The sequence below is a fragment of the Panicum virgatum genome, chromosome 4K, assembly GCF_016808335.1.
Source record: "Panicum virgatum strain AP13 chromosome 4K, P.virgatum_v5, whole genome shotgun sequence".
NCBI classification, from domain to species: domain Eukaryota; kingdom Viridiplantae; phylum Streptophyta; class Magnoliopsida; order Poales; family Poaceae; genus Panicum; species Panicum virgatum.
The window spans coordinates 43,361,080-43,378,126 of NC_053139.1; the positions used below are offsets into that span (position 1 = coordinate 43,361,080).

Genomic DNA, 17,047 nt, shown 5'->3' on the forward strand with positions numbered 1-17,047 from the left:
ATTTAATGACAATATCATCAATATACACTTCCAAGATGACACCAATCAAATCATGGAAGATTAAATTCATAGCTCTTTGATAAGTAGCACCCGCATTTTTCAAACCAAAAGTCATAATCACCCACTCAAATAAGTCGACAAATCCCGGACATTAAAAGGCCGTTTTAGATACATCTTCTTCGGCCATGAATATTTGATTGTAACCGGCGTTACCATCAAGAAAACTAATGACACGATGTCCGGAAGCTTTGTTGATCAACATATCGGCTATAGGCATAGTATATTCATCCTTGGGAGTAGCTTTATTAAGATCTCTAAAATCAATGCATACTCTAATTTTCCCCGAATCATTTTTCTCAACGGGCACAATATTAGAGATCCAATCAGCATAACGACAAGACCGAATAAATTCAGCGTCAAGTAAACGATTAATTTAAATTTTAATTCGGTCATAAATAATGGGATTGAAACGCCTAACTGATTGTTTATAAGGTCTAAAACCGGCTTTAATTGGTAAACGATGCTCAACAAGATCACGACTCAATCCAGGCATTTCATGATACTCCCAAGCAAAACAATCAACATATTCCTTCAATAAATTAACCAAATCGGCTTTATATTCAGCCGATAAATTTTTGTTTACAAAAGTCGGCCTAGGAATAGTTCCATCACCAATATCTACCTTTTCTAAAGGATCGGCCGATGTAAGCTCTTGACCCAGCTTATCTAGATCATCAGAATCTTCAATGGCTTCACACATATCGTTCGTGCGCGCCCGATATTGATCTAGCCTCTGCTGCAGCCACTCTACGTTGGACCGGTCTGACCGGTAGGGGTGTCCGGTCTGACCGGTCGGCACGGGCGGTCTGACCGGTAGGGGTGTTCGGTCTGACCGGTCGGCACGGGCGGTCTGACCGGTCTCTTCTGGAGCTTCTGTTGTACTCACCTGATTTATATTAAATGATTTAGCCGATTATCCATCGGCTTTAGTACAGCAGAAACAAAACCATCCTTAGTGCAACTGATCAAATCATAATCGGATAGGTCCACACCCGATAAACACTTGACGTTGTCGTGTGCACTAATGGAATCTGAATCGGCTAAAGCAACAAAGGATGAAGTGTCCCCATGGACAATCTCAACCTCATCGCCGATCCACTGAACAAGAAACTGATGCAAGGTAGAAGGAACACACTAATTTGCATGAATCCAATCCCTCCCAAGAATCAAATTGTAGTTACCTTGCACTTCCGCGACGAAGAAAGCTGTAGCAAGCGTCTTACTTCCAATGGTGAGCTCCATGGAAGCAACTCCTTTGGCGCTAAGGGGCTCGCTCCCTCCAACACCACTAACGGTCATGTTCGTCTTGATCAGGTCTTCGTCTTGGCCACCGAGCTTCTTGTACAACGAGTAGGGCATAAGATTTACAATGGCCCCACCATCTATTAGCATGCGAGTCACCGGCTTCCCGTTGATGTGTCCCCTCATATAAAGAGCCTTCAGATGATTGTCTTTCTCGCTTGGCTTCTGGAACACAGCTTCACGGGGCCCGAACTGAAGATGAGCCAAATCCTCCTCCGGAACCACGAAGTAATCCAAAGATAAGTGCACCACATTGATCTCCATATTGGTGTGCTCTGGAGACACTTCGTAGTCTACCAATTCCTCGTCTTCAGCTATCAGAGGAACTGCTGGGGCTTCATCAACAGAAGAAACCGAAACGGGCGACACCGATTCGGCTGTTGCCTCTGCACTGGGCTCGACCGGTCTGACCGGTTGGTCAGAGCGGTCTGACCGGTCCTCCTGACCGGTCTGACCGGTCGGCTGTGGCGGTCCGACCGGTCTGTCTGGCTGGTCAGCTGTCTTAGCTTTCCACACCTTGCTTTGAGGGAACATAGGCCTGTATCTGTTGAATTCCTCATCCCTCATCTTCTCCTTCTCGTGTTCCTTCTTTTCTTTGTTGCGGAGGCGCTGCAATTTCCTTTTTTGAGTATGAGTTAATCCCGAAGGGCACCATCTAGGCTGATGGTACTTATCCGCTGCACCCTTGCTGCTACCGGCCTCATGATCATTGGACATGACCGGCTTTTGTGAAGGAACATCAACCGATGTATCTACATCCATCGGTCTCTTGCCCGTATCTCTTATGGGCACTTCGATTTCACCGATTTGAATAACATCGGCTTTGGGCTTTTCTGAATCAACCACGGTCTTCTGCTCCCCCCTCTTTTCTTCGACACGATACTCAAACCTTGGATAAGGAGCTTGACCCAGCTTCTGATGAGACCGGTCTGACCGGTCAGTGTGTACCGGTCTGACCGGTGCAACCTGCTGCCCTGGACCGGATTGGCGTGGTCCCAATCGGTCATGCACTGGCATCCTGGAGCTTTCCCCTTGATAATGTGGAGGATAAGGCATCGGGAAACACTGCATCCATATCCCCCCATGCTCCCATGCCGGATTTGTTGCATTTGAAGCCAGTGGCATCCACGGCATAGTAGCATACATCTTCTGAGGAGGATATAGCGTGACAACATCACCTCTGCGCCTGCTGGATTCCCTCCTTGGGGACGCTGAACGATCTTGACGCGGTGGTGAACGCGGTCTCTTTTTTAACGCCGATCGTTTTGAACGGCCTTTGTATACTTGTTCAACAACTGGTTGAAGGTGGGCTTTTGATTAGCAGTTCTTCCCTGCACCTTCACTTCATTGGTCTTCCAAGTACCCACTTCCGGACGTTTCGGCTTGAAGGTCCGGGGACGGTGACCAGGGCGGTCTGACCAGTCACAGACACCGGTCTGACCGGTCGTGCCTGATCAACAGACCGATTTTCTGGTGGAGAACTTCCTTGCCCCCCGAGTCTGGGGTTTCTGACAATGATCTTCAAAGTATCCTTGCCATCATCAGTTTTCTCTTTGACAACTTCACGAGCAAGGATTTTATCACTTGTATCCATCGGTCTTGGATCACCGATGACAACATGCTTCCCCTTAGCTCCTTCGGCTTGTTCCGGCCGAATGAGCACCTTTGGATTGTTCAATTCCAGCGTATGAACAGGGAAAGGAGCTTTGTCAATTTGCATCTCAGAAAGTACCAATCGTCCTTCATTAATGGCCGATTGTACCTGTCGACGAAAAACATTACAATCATTAGTAGCATGAGATGTAGAGTTATGCCACTTACAATATGCATGTCGTCTAAGTTCATCGGGAGATGGAATAGCATGTGACAATCGAATGTTACCATTCTTAAGCAATTCATCAAAAATCCGATCACACTTAGAAACATCAAAAGTAAATTTCGGCTCCTCTTGCCGATTCTTTTGAATCGGCTTGAGAGACGGAACCGAACCGGGTTTGGCCTTTGATGGCCAAACAAATTCAGCGGCATATACTTCCTTACTATCATCGTCCGAACCATCCGAATCAGGATCAAGAACATGTGTGTTGGACCGATGAGGTTTTAAAGTATCTTTAAGATTTTTATACTTAAATTCGGTGCCAATAGCTCGCATTTGCAAATGATTAACCGTAATGTAATCAAAACCTTCAAGTTTTTCCTTCAAGTAAGAACGCAAGCCATTAAACGCTAAATCCGCCAAATCCTTTTATGAAAGAGATGAATTAAAACACCGATTTTTCAAAGCTTTAAATCTTTGAAAGTAATCCAAAACTGTTTCATCTCGAGTTTGTTTAATCGATGTCAAGTCTAGCAATCGAACTTCGGCTTCCCCACTATAGAAGTGATCATGAAATTTGCGCTCTAATTGATTCCAATTTAAAATAGATCCCGGCGCAAGTGAGGAAAACCAAGAGAAAGCGGTTCCAATCAAAGACAAAGAAAACAAATGAACCCGCAAGGCATCATTAAGACCCGCTTCTCCCAATTGCAAGACATATTGTCTAATATGCTCCCAAGTCGTACGAGAATCTTCACCATTGAATTTGACAAACTCGGGAATACGCCAACCAACAGGATATGAAATAAAATCAAACTCAGGAGGATATGGCTTTTGATATAAACGCGACCCACCCATATCAATCCCAAGTTTAGATTTAAGTACTCCGGCTAAATCTTCTTTAAATCTACTAAAATCGGCCAGATAAGCACCACTAGCCGAAGTATTTAGAGAAGATGAAACACGTTGCATGGTAGGACCGGAGTAAGCCATGTTAGTGTTAGAAATCGGCCCTCGATGAGGTTCAGATCCCTGCTGTGACGTAGCATGAGGCCCTGTGTACATCACCATCTCATTAGTTCGGCTAGGGACGGCCGAACTAGGGTTAGACGTGTACGGTACAGAGGGCACTGGTTGCTGTCCTGTCATACTGGTCTGACCGGTCGAGTAACCAGTCTTACCGCCTGCACCGGTCTGACCGGTCGAGGTGACCGGTGGGACCGGTGGCGCATGAATAGTGGACGGCAACGGAGATTGCCCTGGAAACGAGTTCGGCGGCATCCCATAGAATTGATCTTGGGTAAAAGATGTGCCAGCCGAATCTGATTCCGTGAATTGAGCGCCACCCTCGACAGTTTTACCTTTTTTGAGCGCTGCAATTTCATCATTAAGCCCAGCAAGAGTCTCTCCCGAAGCTACTTGCGCAGCAGATATTTTCGAATCTACCATGAGAGATAATTGCCTAACTAATTCAGAGGGGTCATTAGGAAGTACCTCGACCTTGACTTGGTTTAACTTGAACGATGGCATCACGAACTCCCCGACCCTCTTGACTAGGCCTCCTCGCTCCTTCTTGAATCCCTAAAGAAACTGCTCCTTCAGGTGCTCTTCAGCGATGAGGTAGGCCTTGCGCTCCTCTTCAGTGAGCTCCTCCATGGTCGCCTTGATGATGTTGTCGTTGTGGATCTCACCATGAGTACCCATCTTCTTGGAGAATCTAGACTAGATCGGTTTTTTGAAACCAGATTAATCTGTTCTCCAGTGGAGCCGCCAAAAAGTGTGTTGACACATAATCGCGCCAACACACTCGAGTGCACTAGAACGCGCGAACGATCGTCAAAACGATCAACACCCGCGAAACCATGGGCGGACCGGTCTGACCAGTTTCGCCGACCGGTCTGACCGGTGCAGGCAGGGGCTCGCTGGAAACCTAGAACAGCGAGCTCCGGGGGGACCCCGTCGGAGCTCGTGATCGTAGGGTTGCTCTGAGGTCGACAGGCCACTCAGAACGTCTTCAAACGCCGCCGGGACAAATGAAGAAAGCAATCTAAGGTTGGAAAAGACTAGTTTGAGAAGTAAAAGTAATGCGATATTTTGATTGATTCGATTGGGAATAAACTCAATCGGCCTTAGCCTTTATATTTATAGGCCGGGGAAGACGTACCCCTTCACGAGTAGGATTATATGAGGACTGTACAGACCCGACCGGTCTGACCGGCCGGCTCGACCGGTCAGACCGGTCGGCCTCAGCAAATGCCAAATTTGGCTGTCAACAAATCGAAAAGACCCTTGAGGCCTTGTAAGGCAATTGAATTTTAAAAGAAACACATTGAGCCACATTTTGTCCGTCATTTAGCCTTTGTTTGGGCTTTGTAATCACCAACACCAACACTTCTTTTTTTCTTTTTTTTTGCGAGGTCAACACCAACACTTCGTTTCGATTTGATTACCAAGTACTCCTCACACAACTGTCACCAAAATAAAAAAAAATCACTAAACGTTTATCTTAGTAGCACGACAAAAATAATATGGAAAACTCATAAAAAATAATCTCAATTTTAATTTTTATAATAAACCTGGACCTTCCTTGACAAATTTTTACACACATGTAAAAAACATAAAATTGCAATAACTCGATGCGATTCCATTTTGTCGAGGAATTCATTAGCTCTCAAAAATACTGGTCGACATCCTGATGCTGATGGGCCTTCTCTGAATGGAGCAGATAGCCCAAGATGAAATTGTAGCCCAAGATGAAATTGTAGCAGAAACATACTAGTGGGACAATGTACAATGGTCCTGTTTGGTTCTCCCAGTGTACACAAGTCGAGAAAAGAATTTCGCATGCATAGAGTGCTAAATAAAGTCTATTTACAAAATATTTTTAGGAATTGATATAAATTTTCGCGACGAATCTAATGAAGATAATTAATTGATTATTAACTACAGTGATGTTACAGTAACCATCCTCTAATCACGCGGTCAAATGCCTCATTAGATTATTCAGGGTTTCTAGCACAGAAGTTCTAAGATTGATTTTGTAAACTGACTTTATTTAACAACATAATTAACGGTCAAAATTTCCAATCACTCTGGCGCAAAAAAAACCAAACAGAGCCAATGTCGCGTGGATGGGATCAAACTATGTTGATGTCAGCATGGATTCCCAGCCAATGACGCGCTGGAAAGGCAGACAGACCTTGTTGTGCCAGCCAAACAGAGCCTGACATCCGGGGACGCGTGTTTGCGGGACCCGATCGACAGAGCAGGAACAAACAGTGATACTCCGAGGCGGGTGCCTTTCTGGGTGAGGGCCGTGTTTGGTTCTTTCCATGAAATTTTTTAAAAAAAGACGAAGGCATGCATGGAGTACTAAACGAAGTTTATTTGTGAAATCTTTTTATGGATGTGTGTAACTTTTCGAGACGAATCTAATGACGGTAATCAGTTCATGATTTGCTACAGTAATGCTACAGTAACCATCCTCTAATCGCGCGGTCAAATACCTTATTAGATTTGTCTCGCGATTTACACGGAAGGTTGTGGAGGTGGTTTTGTAATTAGACTTCGTTTACTACTCTAAATTAGTGATCAAAGGACCAAAAAGTTTCCGCAAAATTTTTTACACCCTCAACCAAACACGGCCGAGAATGAAACTGAAGGATCGAGACCGGTTATTTGTCCGCATAGTTGACTTGACTTGGCGACGACTCCGCGTCTAGAAGTTCAGATCCATAGCTTTTCCTGCCTCTTGAGCCAATGCTGGCAACGACGACGACTAGATCCGCAACTCAAGCATATGCCATTGTTATCTCTGCAAGCGGCGACGCTCTCCATCCAAGCAGAGCAGCCAGCCATCGGCGTCTGGAGCGAGCCAGGCTCGATCAGTTGCGGTCGTGCTGCTACCTCAAGCAGCAGCTAGCTCTTCTCCATGGATGGAGCTAGCCCTTCTTCAGCTTCGGATCATGAGGTACGCCACCATCCTAGAATCCTACTGCACAATGCAGATATCTGCTGTCGACACCTCAAATTAGAGCTAAGAGCTGTCCTTCATGTCCGAACGTTAGTGTGCTTGAATTACTAGGGGGAAAGGTACAGTCTGTGCCTTCTTTTTCCCATTTCATTTCGTTTTTTTCATTTCTATTATTAGGTACTTCTGATAGGTCCTGTAGAACACCCTTGAATTTGAACCTCTCGTGATGAAGCTGGTCGAGAGCCTTTTCGGTAACAAGTCGGGAGGCTCGGAGTAGCCAGCCATGTTGTTATGAGTCTACCAATTTCACTGTATGGCACTTTATTTGTAGTGATGGTCCGTCCATGGCACTCGGTAACAAACTGACAAAAGGATCTGTGGTTGTACGTGGCTTGGTAGTAGAACATCACAAGACAAATCTTTTTGCAACCCATGTTTACATATGTGACCGGAAGATAGCCGTAGGATTGTTACTGTAGTGTCCTTTTCTTTTTTTATCCGTGTTTTTTTGAGAGGGTTTTTTTTATCCGTGTGGCGCGTGTCTAGTAATTCTTTTTTTTTCTAAGGCTCACCTATGTGGGCCGGCTAGGGCTGCTTGGACCAGCCGGCTATCAGGTTCGGGCTTGCTATCAAGTTTTCCTTACACATCTTCTTGAATGTTTTGCTTTTTTCCATCCCACATGTAAACTATTGCACGTACCGGGTGGGGCCGACCGTCGTTGTTGTTGATCAGCATTGAGATTTGCCATTAAGAGGTTGTTTGGATCTAAGTACTAAACTTACCGATTGATCCAAATAGTAGTGCTAACAAGGTGGGCTAAACTTTCGATAAGACTTAAAACTTTAGCAAGAGTATAAATGTTAATAGGTGCTAAAGTTTATCATATAATTTAGCCCTTCCAAACAGATCCTAAGCTAAACGCATGGTACAAAACGTAGGTCATGCATAAAAATACATTCAAGTTTGGAACTACCTTATAATCACTCATCCTCCTGGCGGGTCCGATTAGAGGTAACCCGCGTGACTAGGATTGGATTTATTGCAGAAGTTGCTTCGGTGGCGCTAATTAATTTTGGGGCTGTAATTTGGAAGAGGTCCGGTTCGTTTCTCAATAAGCACGTAAAGCACAGCGAATAAAAAGATGTTTGTTCCCGTGAAACATAAATATTCTTTACTTGGCACCAAATGTTTTTTTCCAAAATAAAAATTAATAGTTTTTCTCAAACAGGTCAAATTTGTTGCGTTGGAACAAAAAATTGTTAAAATATGAACAAAAAGTCTTTTGTTCTAAGCAAACTTTTAAACTGTTTAGGGAACAAACATTAAATTTGTTTGGTGAAAAATTGATTAATAGAAACAAATAAACCTTGTTTCCATGGAACAGAAAAAAATGTTAACTTTTTTTTTGAAAAAAATTAATGCCGAGGGAGCCTTGGCGGCGCAGCAGAGAGGATCTGACCACAGACGAAGCCTGGGCTGAAACTTTGGGCCGGCAGAAAAATAAAGAAAGAAGCGGGCCGGTCTGGAAAAATTCTTGCGCGACAAAACCAATCTCACCAGCGGGCGTTACCCTTAATATTTGCACATCTCCCCCTCAAAAAAAAATATTTACGCTCCTGGCACATGTTTGCCGATATTGCTCCCCCGTTCGAACGACTGATATATAGGAATTGCCCGGATCTTAAAGAATGCATGGCTTGTATTGGCCCACTAATTTAATTAACTGAAGCAAGAACAATTCAACGACTGACGTCTGCTTAGTGTGGTTTATGAATAATAAGCAGAAAAAAGAAGAAGATACAGATTAATCTTGTACGTATATATCCTCTTCAATCGCGCAGATGAATGAATCAGCATGACTCCTGAATAGAAACCGATGGCGGCGTGGTCGCGGCTAGCTTGCTCGATCGAAGCCTCGCTCGAACCCATGTACTGCATGCACGGATAGATCGACGTTCGGGGATGCAGAGACTAGCTAGATTTGATCTGTAGCCATTGCATGATTATTATTCAGCTTTGAACTCGATCGGTTATCTCTGCTGCTCCAGCCTGAGGCGCGCGGCGGTGAGGCCGGGCGGTCACCGGACCGGAGCGTCGTCGTCATCAGCCTCCGCCGCACGTCGAGACCGGCCATGCAATACTAATCACGGCTGTGATCAGAGGTGCGGAAACTGATTAATCGGCTCTCTCGTTTGAGTCATTTTTACCTGTCGCGTGTTCTAGCTTTAATTTTCACGTCGCCGTCCGTCGTCGTAGTAACCGCGTGGCGGAGAAGAAGGTGCGGCCGCTGTAGGCACCCGCGCGGTCGTCCTTCATTCGCCTCGAAGGGTTGGACTGGCCGGGGAGGTGTGGATGCTGGATCAACCTGTTTTTTTTTTCTCGAATACGCAGGAGAGCTGCGTATTATTGTATTAAGGAGTGAAAAATAGTTTTACAACGACGCGGAGCAGTCGCTCTCGCAACACACAAAGCATCAACAGACGCAAAGGAAAGACAACAGCCCGGAATCGGAGGAGCAATCCCGGGAAGGGGGAGGGGAGAACTACTCGCGCCTGAGACAACCAAACTGGATCAACCTGTGGATGGATAATTACACGGCTAGCTACCAAGGGTTTCAAGGAAATTGCCGCTCTTGCGCGAGGAAACGAGCAGCACATGTTAGCTAGGTTGGGGATCAATGCAATGGTTGCGTGTTGCATCTAGTATATATAATCGCGGAAGCTAAGTGGGTTTATTTCCTGTGCTAACTAAACTGAATAATTAAAAAAAAGAGAGATGAAGGATCGGCGCTGGAGCCAAGCAATGTGATCCTTCTCTTTCGTGCTTGCGGCTGCAGCACCATTAGTCCAGCACGTCTCTTGATTTAATGAGGTGACCTAGTGATGATCCATTTCAAAAGAAAAATAGCACAGAAGATTATTTTTGCTCCATCAATTCGTACGTGCAAACTGCAAAGATGGAACTAACGAAAGATGAACAAGAACAAGTCACATTATTAGCTCAAGCTGTATCTACAGTAGTATATACACATGGATGGTAGTCAACTGTAAAGAAAGCTAGCCAGCACGTAAGGATGCCTAAATATAAGGTATACACATGCACTCATGCATACAAAGTCTGACGCCCATACGCACTACTGGCTAGTGGCTGTGTATATACAGTGCGGCTGATCGAGGTAGTGAGGTGGGGGAAGGCCGAGGTGGATGCATTATATTGCAGGATGAAGAAGAGGAGATGAGATTTATTTCCCCTAAACTTTGCGGTTGCATCCGCCATAGCAGCAGGCGCCAGAGAGATCTACTGCGCGCGCGCGCGGCAGTTGATGAAGGAAAGCAGCAGCAGTGCCTTCCCCACGAGCCACAGCACGAAGGACGTGAGCATCCACGCCGCCGAAGGGGGCGCCCCGGAGAGAGCTTCCGCGAGGAGGATGCACGCGCCGGCGGCCACCATCACGACCAAGGCGCGGGCACGCACGCGGCGGCGCGGCCTCCCGATCTGGCGCCCGCCGCCGTTCGCCTCGTCGTCTTCAGGGCTCGGCGGCGGGGCGTTGTTGCCGCGATCAGCCCCCGCTGGACGCCGCCGGGCGTCGTTCTCGCCGCCCTGATCCATGGCCGGATCACACCCCGGTTCGACTTTGGCAACAAGCCGGCCGGGCCGGCCGCCCAATCACCGAGCTCTTCCGTCCTCGCCTTGCCCTTGGCCGGGAAGGTACGCCAAATGGCAAGGAGCTTTATGCTGGGTTCGGGCGGCAGTGGGGCGTCCCTCGCTAAGTGGACAAGTCCAGCACGAGAGCACGAAGGTTCCAGGAAACCAGAACGCCTCCCATGGGCAAGGCGAAGCTTCCATGAAGCTGTCTCCTTGTCTCTAGCTAGCTGCTAGTAGAGGCATGGGGAGCGAGGTCTTTGCCCTGAAGTCTCAGGGCTTATCCTCAAGAAATGCTGTATATGTTCTTTGAAATTGGCAGCGTATATATATTTATTGTTATTATATACTCCATTACTATATTATCTCGATCGCTTCATTTCAGTCGGCCGGTGATGTAAGGAAAGCTCCCGTCACGGGAGTGAGGTCAGCGAGCTGAGCCGGCCGAGTGTCCATGCATATATGTATTGTCGGCGTACGCGTTGTTCTGGGCTTGTGTCCCTCGCTAAGTGGACAAGTCCAGCACGAGAGCTCGAAGGTTCCAGGTATCTAGAACGCCTCCTCCACCGCCATGGGCACGGCGAAGCTTCCATGAAGCTGTCTCCTTGTCTCTATATAGCTGCTAGTGGAGGCATGGGGAGCGAGGTCTTTGCCCTGAAGTCTCAGGGCTTATCCTCAAGAAATGCTGCGTATTTGCGTCTCCACTATAGCTAGCTAGTAGCCTAGTACTATATGATTAGGTTGAAACAGAAGCACATATTATACATTGGGCCTATTTGGAGAAATAACCAAGAGTTATTTTGAGGGCTAAAATTTAGTTCAAGAAAATAACCCTTCAATGAAATAGCTCTTCATGTGTTTGAATCCAAGGGCTATTGCTATTTGGCTCAAGCACCTTTTCAACCATTGGGCTACTACTTTTTCAAAAGAGAGAGTGGGAGAATTAATGGGCCCCACACAAAATAGCCCCAAATAGCACACCTTGAGGGGGATATTTTTTTTGGGTAGCCTATTTGCAAATAGCCCCAAAATAGCCCTCCTATTTGACTTCCTTTGGGCTATTTGAGGGTGGCTAAAAAATAACTTATGGATCCAAACTGGGCCATTGTATATGTTCTTTGAAATTTTTAGCATATATATATTTATTGTTATTGGATATTACTATATATAAGGAGCCTGCTATTATCTCGATCGCGTCATTTAAGTTTAAGCTCAGCCTGTGTTATAGTGTGTTATCTTCAATATATATCACGAGTTTCTATTTTTATGAATGTGCTCCGCTAATTTTACAACAAAGATCAAAGACCGCCGATCGTGTCTTTTACAAGTATGGAAATCGTCCACCAGTCAGCACTCACCAGTAGCATTTTTTTTAGAGAAAAGGATCGCTCCCGCTTTATTCCAGCGAAACAAAGCTCAGGTTCAAAATTCAGTTTAAGGTCCGAAAGTAGAGCAGCTAAGAAAAACAGGTTCATAGGAAAAGGCGCTAGGACAGCAGTTAGGAATGCACCATTAACGGCCTATTACAGAGCAGATTGTCGATTGAAGGGAACTATCTTCAGAGGCATCTTAATATTGACACTAATTAATCCTCTTGCATTGCATGCACGTGCCTGATTCGAGCAACCTGCTTCGACGAGTCGATCACAGCTAGCGTTCCTTTCCTTCCCGGCTCATGCGCCGATCTGATAGAAGAGAGCGAGCGCGGCGAGCACGAGCGTGCCAATGCCGCAGCAGGTCAGCACCGTCGCCGCGAAAGCCGTGCTCGCCTTCGTCTTCTCCGGCCGCGCCATCCCGGACAGCACCACGACCCCCAAGCTCACCGCGGCGACGAACGCCGAGGCCAGGAGGAACGTGCACGCCTTCAGCTGCTCCTTGCCCACTCCGCCGCCAAGCATCCCGCCGAAAATCGCCAGAATGGCGCCGAACGACACCGACGCCACCGCCATTGCTACGGCGTACATCGTGCTGCCCTGCGCCGTCTTTCCGTCCTCCGTCTCCGTGCCCCCGCCGCCCTCTGCGGTGCAGAACTCGATGAGCAGCCATGCGGCGGCCCCGGCGACGACCGGGAACGCGGCGCCGACGAGGAGGCGGTGCAAGATCGTCTCGGCGATCATGAGGACAGCCGGCACGAGCATGGCGGTCATGGCGGCGTTTGCGGCAGCAAGTATCGCCCTTTGCCATGCCCCCGACTGACGGTCACCGCCGCCATTGCTGGACAGCAGCCTGCACAGAAGCAACGCCAAAGCTCCGGCTATGCCTCCGCCGAGCAAGAGGTAAACGGAGACTTTGGCGTAGGAAAATGCTGCGCCGAGGCTGGCCGCCTTGTGGTAGATGGCAAGGAGGACGCCGATGAACCCCGAGAAGGACATCGAGACCAGAGACAAGGTGAGCTGTGTTGCGCGCTTCAGTTCCTTCTTCAGAGCTTTGATCCGCGCTGGAGTGACGACCTCCCCATTGTTATCAGTGTCAGCGCCATAGAGGAAGTGAAAGCCTCCGACAAGGAGCGATGGGAGCAGCGCAAGAGGCAGCAAGTAGTAGGCTTTGGGTAGGAGGGAATAGGTGATTGATATGCATGTCAAGAACAGGGAACCCACGGCAATGGAGAAGAGGATCTTAGAAGCCCTGAGCTGACTCTTGGGGAGGAACTGTTCTGGCTTGACGATGGCCATCAGCTTAAAAGTGTGGAACATGAGGCAGACAGCGGATGCGAAGGCGGTGAAGGCGATGAACGCTGAGAGCTTGAGAGTCAGGTTCAGCTTAGCAGTTGGTCCATGGAGGAAGAGTATGTCGGTCAATGGGATCATGGAGAGTGTGATGAGGAGCACTGACACCTTGAGGTCAAAATCCAGCTTTCTCTCTTTGGTCATAGTGTTAGCGTTGCTGCCACAACTCACGCCATCCTGCACATGACGACATAAATTTAATGACATAGTATTGTTTGATGCAAGTTCTTTAACTAATTTAAATTGACTGATGCATTATCATTATTAGGAACAACTACTGGCAGCGCTGGTTCATATATTTGCTCTAATGATTTTCCATGCCAATATATTATCAACCTTTTTGTTGAATTAGAGCGTATATATATATATAGCAGTATTATTTGTTTCATAGGAGAAATGAAGTTCATGTGGCATCATGCTTAGCTTGGAGGAAAAGGCTTAGATGAAAATAGAGATAGAATTTCAGAGGGAAGTTTATTTGTTTGTGCGTACATATGTATAAAGAATATTAGATGATCTAGTATGTGCAAAAGGATTTATTTCACATAAAATAGCTCACAAACACAGAAAAAGAAAACTTAAAAGAATCAAAGGCGATGCAGAGTTGAATTCACAAAATGGTAATTTAATTTTGACAAGCGCATGACTTCGTGCTTGCCACATGGGATATATAGAGTAATTTTTTTTTCAACCTTGTGCCGAAAACAATCATATAGGAAAGCCAAGGATTTTATCCCTACCTCAACTGGTGGAGTTGGTTGGAGAGTCCCCATTTCTATGTCAGGGTGTGGAGCAGCAAGAGCAATATTTGGACCTTTCATGGAGTTGTTATGTGAATTGTCCATCTGCTGCAGCTGCAGTAGTATATATGCATGCAGCTCATCAGTACTAATTAAACATACAATAAATTACATCTGAGTTCTGAATAAGAACATGATAGATCTACCAATTAAAGAGAAGATGCCGGCTAACTACATCCATATCTTTGCAGGTGTGTGATGGAGGACAAGTTTGGAGGCAAGTGCTGATGCAATAGAGAATAAGGAAATCTGTTTTGGTTCGTACCGCAGCTACGAGGGGCCGATGATCTGCCGGAGGCAATCCCTTCTCTTCGCCTCCGGCGCCCGCCAACTGATCTGGAGGAGGGAGATGAGGAACTCGACAGTCCTCCGCTGCAGCGGTGCCCACCATCTCCTCCATTCATCCGAAAGTCTACCAAGCGATGGAGGAAGATGACTTGCAAACGAGTACTATAGCTACTAGCTAGCTAGTCGCCTGCAACCTGCATATCTCTACTTCATGTTCTTCCTCCGCGGAGAGCTTCTCTCCAATGGGGAAGAGATGCATGGGAAGAGGGCTGGGGCAGCAGAGGACGAGAGGAGTTCTACTATATCACTTCAGAGGTCCTTCACCGCCAAGTAATACCATATTATTTGCTGGTCGTCGTCGTCGAAAGAAGCGGCTGGTGAGGCCCACTGCCCGGGCCTACGTGTAGGAGATCGAATCTTTGAAAACACCAGCCCCATGCAAAAGTAGCATGCATGGATAAGTAATTAAATACGTACCTCAAGTGCTCTGCCCTGCCGCGTCATCAGTGCCTGATTTGATCTGATTATTAGGCTAGTATCAGTGTCAGTGTCATCGACACAGTTACCAAGACTGGGGACTAGAGAACTATGCCAGTGGAGTGTCATGGTGATGACACTTCTATCACATTTCATGACACTCCTCTCTCCTCATACTATTGGTATATATTAGCAAATTTAATGTTTATGACACTCATATGATACTTCCACTGAAATTGACCTAACTGCTAGCTGCACTCTGCATGCACCCACAAAAAGGACAGAACAGATTAAGTTTGCAATTTTCGCGCCTATTTGGGCAGTACCTGATGTGCCATATGCAGATACCACTACTACAAAAATGTTGATTTGTCCCGGTTGGGAAACCCCTATTGTCCCGGTTTCCTAACCGGGAACGCCAGTCTGGGACAAAAGGGGGTGCCCTTTTGTCCCGGGTCTGGCAACCGAGACAAAAGGTGCAGCCAGCGCCCACGTGGCTGGCGCACTCTTTTGTCCCGGTTGGTGTTACCAACCGGGACAAAAGGTTCTTTTTTCTTCTTCATGTTTTCCTTTTCTCAATTCTTTTTCTATTTCAATTATACTTTTGCATTTCAATTAAACTTATGTATTGGAATTCAGTGTGTATGATCTCCACTAATATATATATATAGTTACTTATATAATATTTGTCCTACATAGTTTTCATATATAAATTAATTCACTTATATATATATATACACATATCTATACATGTGAATTCTTTTACATATGAAAATGTCTAGGACCAATATTATATAAATATATATATATACACATATATATTATTGGAGTGCTTATATATATAATACATACATACTCCATCATATTTGCATAGGTATATTCGTTCTTAATTACATAGGTATATTCGTTCTTAATTACATAGTAGAATTCGCCTTTTGAAAATTTAATACATATATACTCATAAATAGAAATTTAATACATAGACACATATATATTTACATAGGTATATTCGTTCTTAATTACATATATACGCGTATATTGTCATATTTGCTGTGATTGTCAATATTAGATATTCCATCATAGTAGAATTCGCCTTTTGGATCGAGGACTTGCTCAACAATAAATCCGGAGAATTGTTCTTGAATCGCCATAATCTTTTCCTCTGGTATTAGTTTATCGCGCATCTCCCCGACCTATGGAAAAAGGGGATAATTAATTTCGACTAATTAAAATACGAGTTCAAATATTAACAAGTTTTTTACTTACTTCCTCCTCCCAATCTGTCCAGCCCTTTGGAGGACCTACCAGACCATGGATGTTCTCGCATATATAGTATGCGCACAATACAGTGCATTGTTTCTGCCTCATACACTTTAAGAGAGAAGAAATTATCATGTATTTACATGAATATATAATAAAACTAATGAATCGTGCAACGAATCATCCAAGTGCGTACCGGAAAATCTGTCTTGATCTTCAATTCCTTGTCAAATTTGCCTGGATGATTTTTAGTGAATTCTTTCCAAATCTTGTGCATGATTAGAACAATTATAGTCAAGTAACAAAGTGATTCAAATTATCGGTCATCGACGGAGTAGTGGTAGAATTACTTTTTCATCATGTTAAGAAGATTTTCGTATTGTTCTGGAGGTCTCCTCAATGAGTCCATAACCACGAGTAGGCTCTTCTCGGGAATTATGACAATTAGGACCCAGTGTTCACTGCAAGATTATACGGAGGCAGTTCTTGGTAGTTAAGGTTTAAACAATTCGATTACAGAATATAATAGAAACAGTTAGACGGAAGGAATCACTCACGCAAAGTTGTAAGGAAACAATATCATTTGCTTGTTGTGATGAACGCTTATGTACTTGAACAAGTTTTGGAATATCTCATCGGAATTGTCACGTAGAAGCCTCCAATTACAAGTAATTGGGTCGATGAAGCCGAGGTGAGAGTATC

The 17,047-nt window shown here is 45.6% G+C and overlaps 1 protein-coding gene and 1 long non-coding RNA gene across 4 annotated transcripts; one reads left to right on the forward strand and one right to left on the reverse strand.

The window, feature by feature from the left end:
- Positions 1 to 6,896: 6,896 nt before the first annotated feature.
- On the forward strand, positions 6,897 to 15,405 carry LOC120704199. 2 transcript variants are annotated; one of them, XR_005687490.1, is made up of 2 exons: positions 6,897 to 7,148; positions 9,201 to 9,922. It is a non-coding gene; the product is annotated as an uncharacterized LOC120704199 (long non-coding RNA). The 2 variants fall into 2 exon arrangements; XR_005687489.1 differs by lacking the exon at positions 9,201 to 9,922 and adding an exon at positions 14,512 to 15,405 and having other exon boundaries at positions 6,901 to 7,148.
- LOC120704198 lies at positions 12,161 to 14,755 on the reverse strand. 2 transcript variants are annotated; one of them, XM_039988508.1, is made up of 3 exons: positions 14,586 to 14,755; positions 14,261 to 14,374; positions 12,161 to 13,697 (listed from the first exon to the last, which is right to left on the reverse strand). In XM_039988508.1, the coding sequence occupies exons 1-3, from the start codon at positions 14,718 to 14,720 to the stop codon at positions 12,468 to 12,470; spliced, it is 1,479 nt and encodes a 492-aa protein (XP_039844442.1). In that variant the 5' UTR covers positions 14,721 to 14,755; the 3' UTR covers positions 12,161 to 12,467. The 2 variants fall into 2 exon arrangements, with proteins under 2 accessions (XP_039844442.1, XP_039844443.1); XM_039988509.1 differs by having other exon boundaries at positions 14,467 to 14,597.
- Positions 15,406 to 17,047: the final 1,642 nt, after the last annotated feature.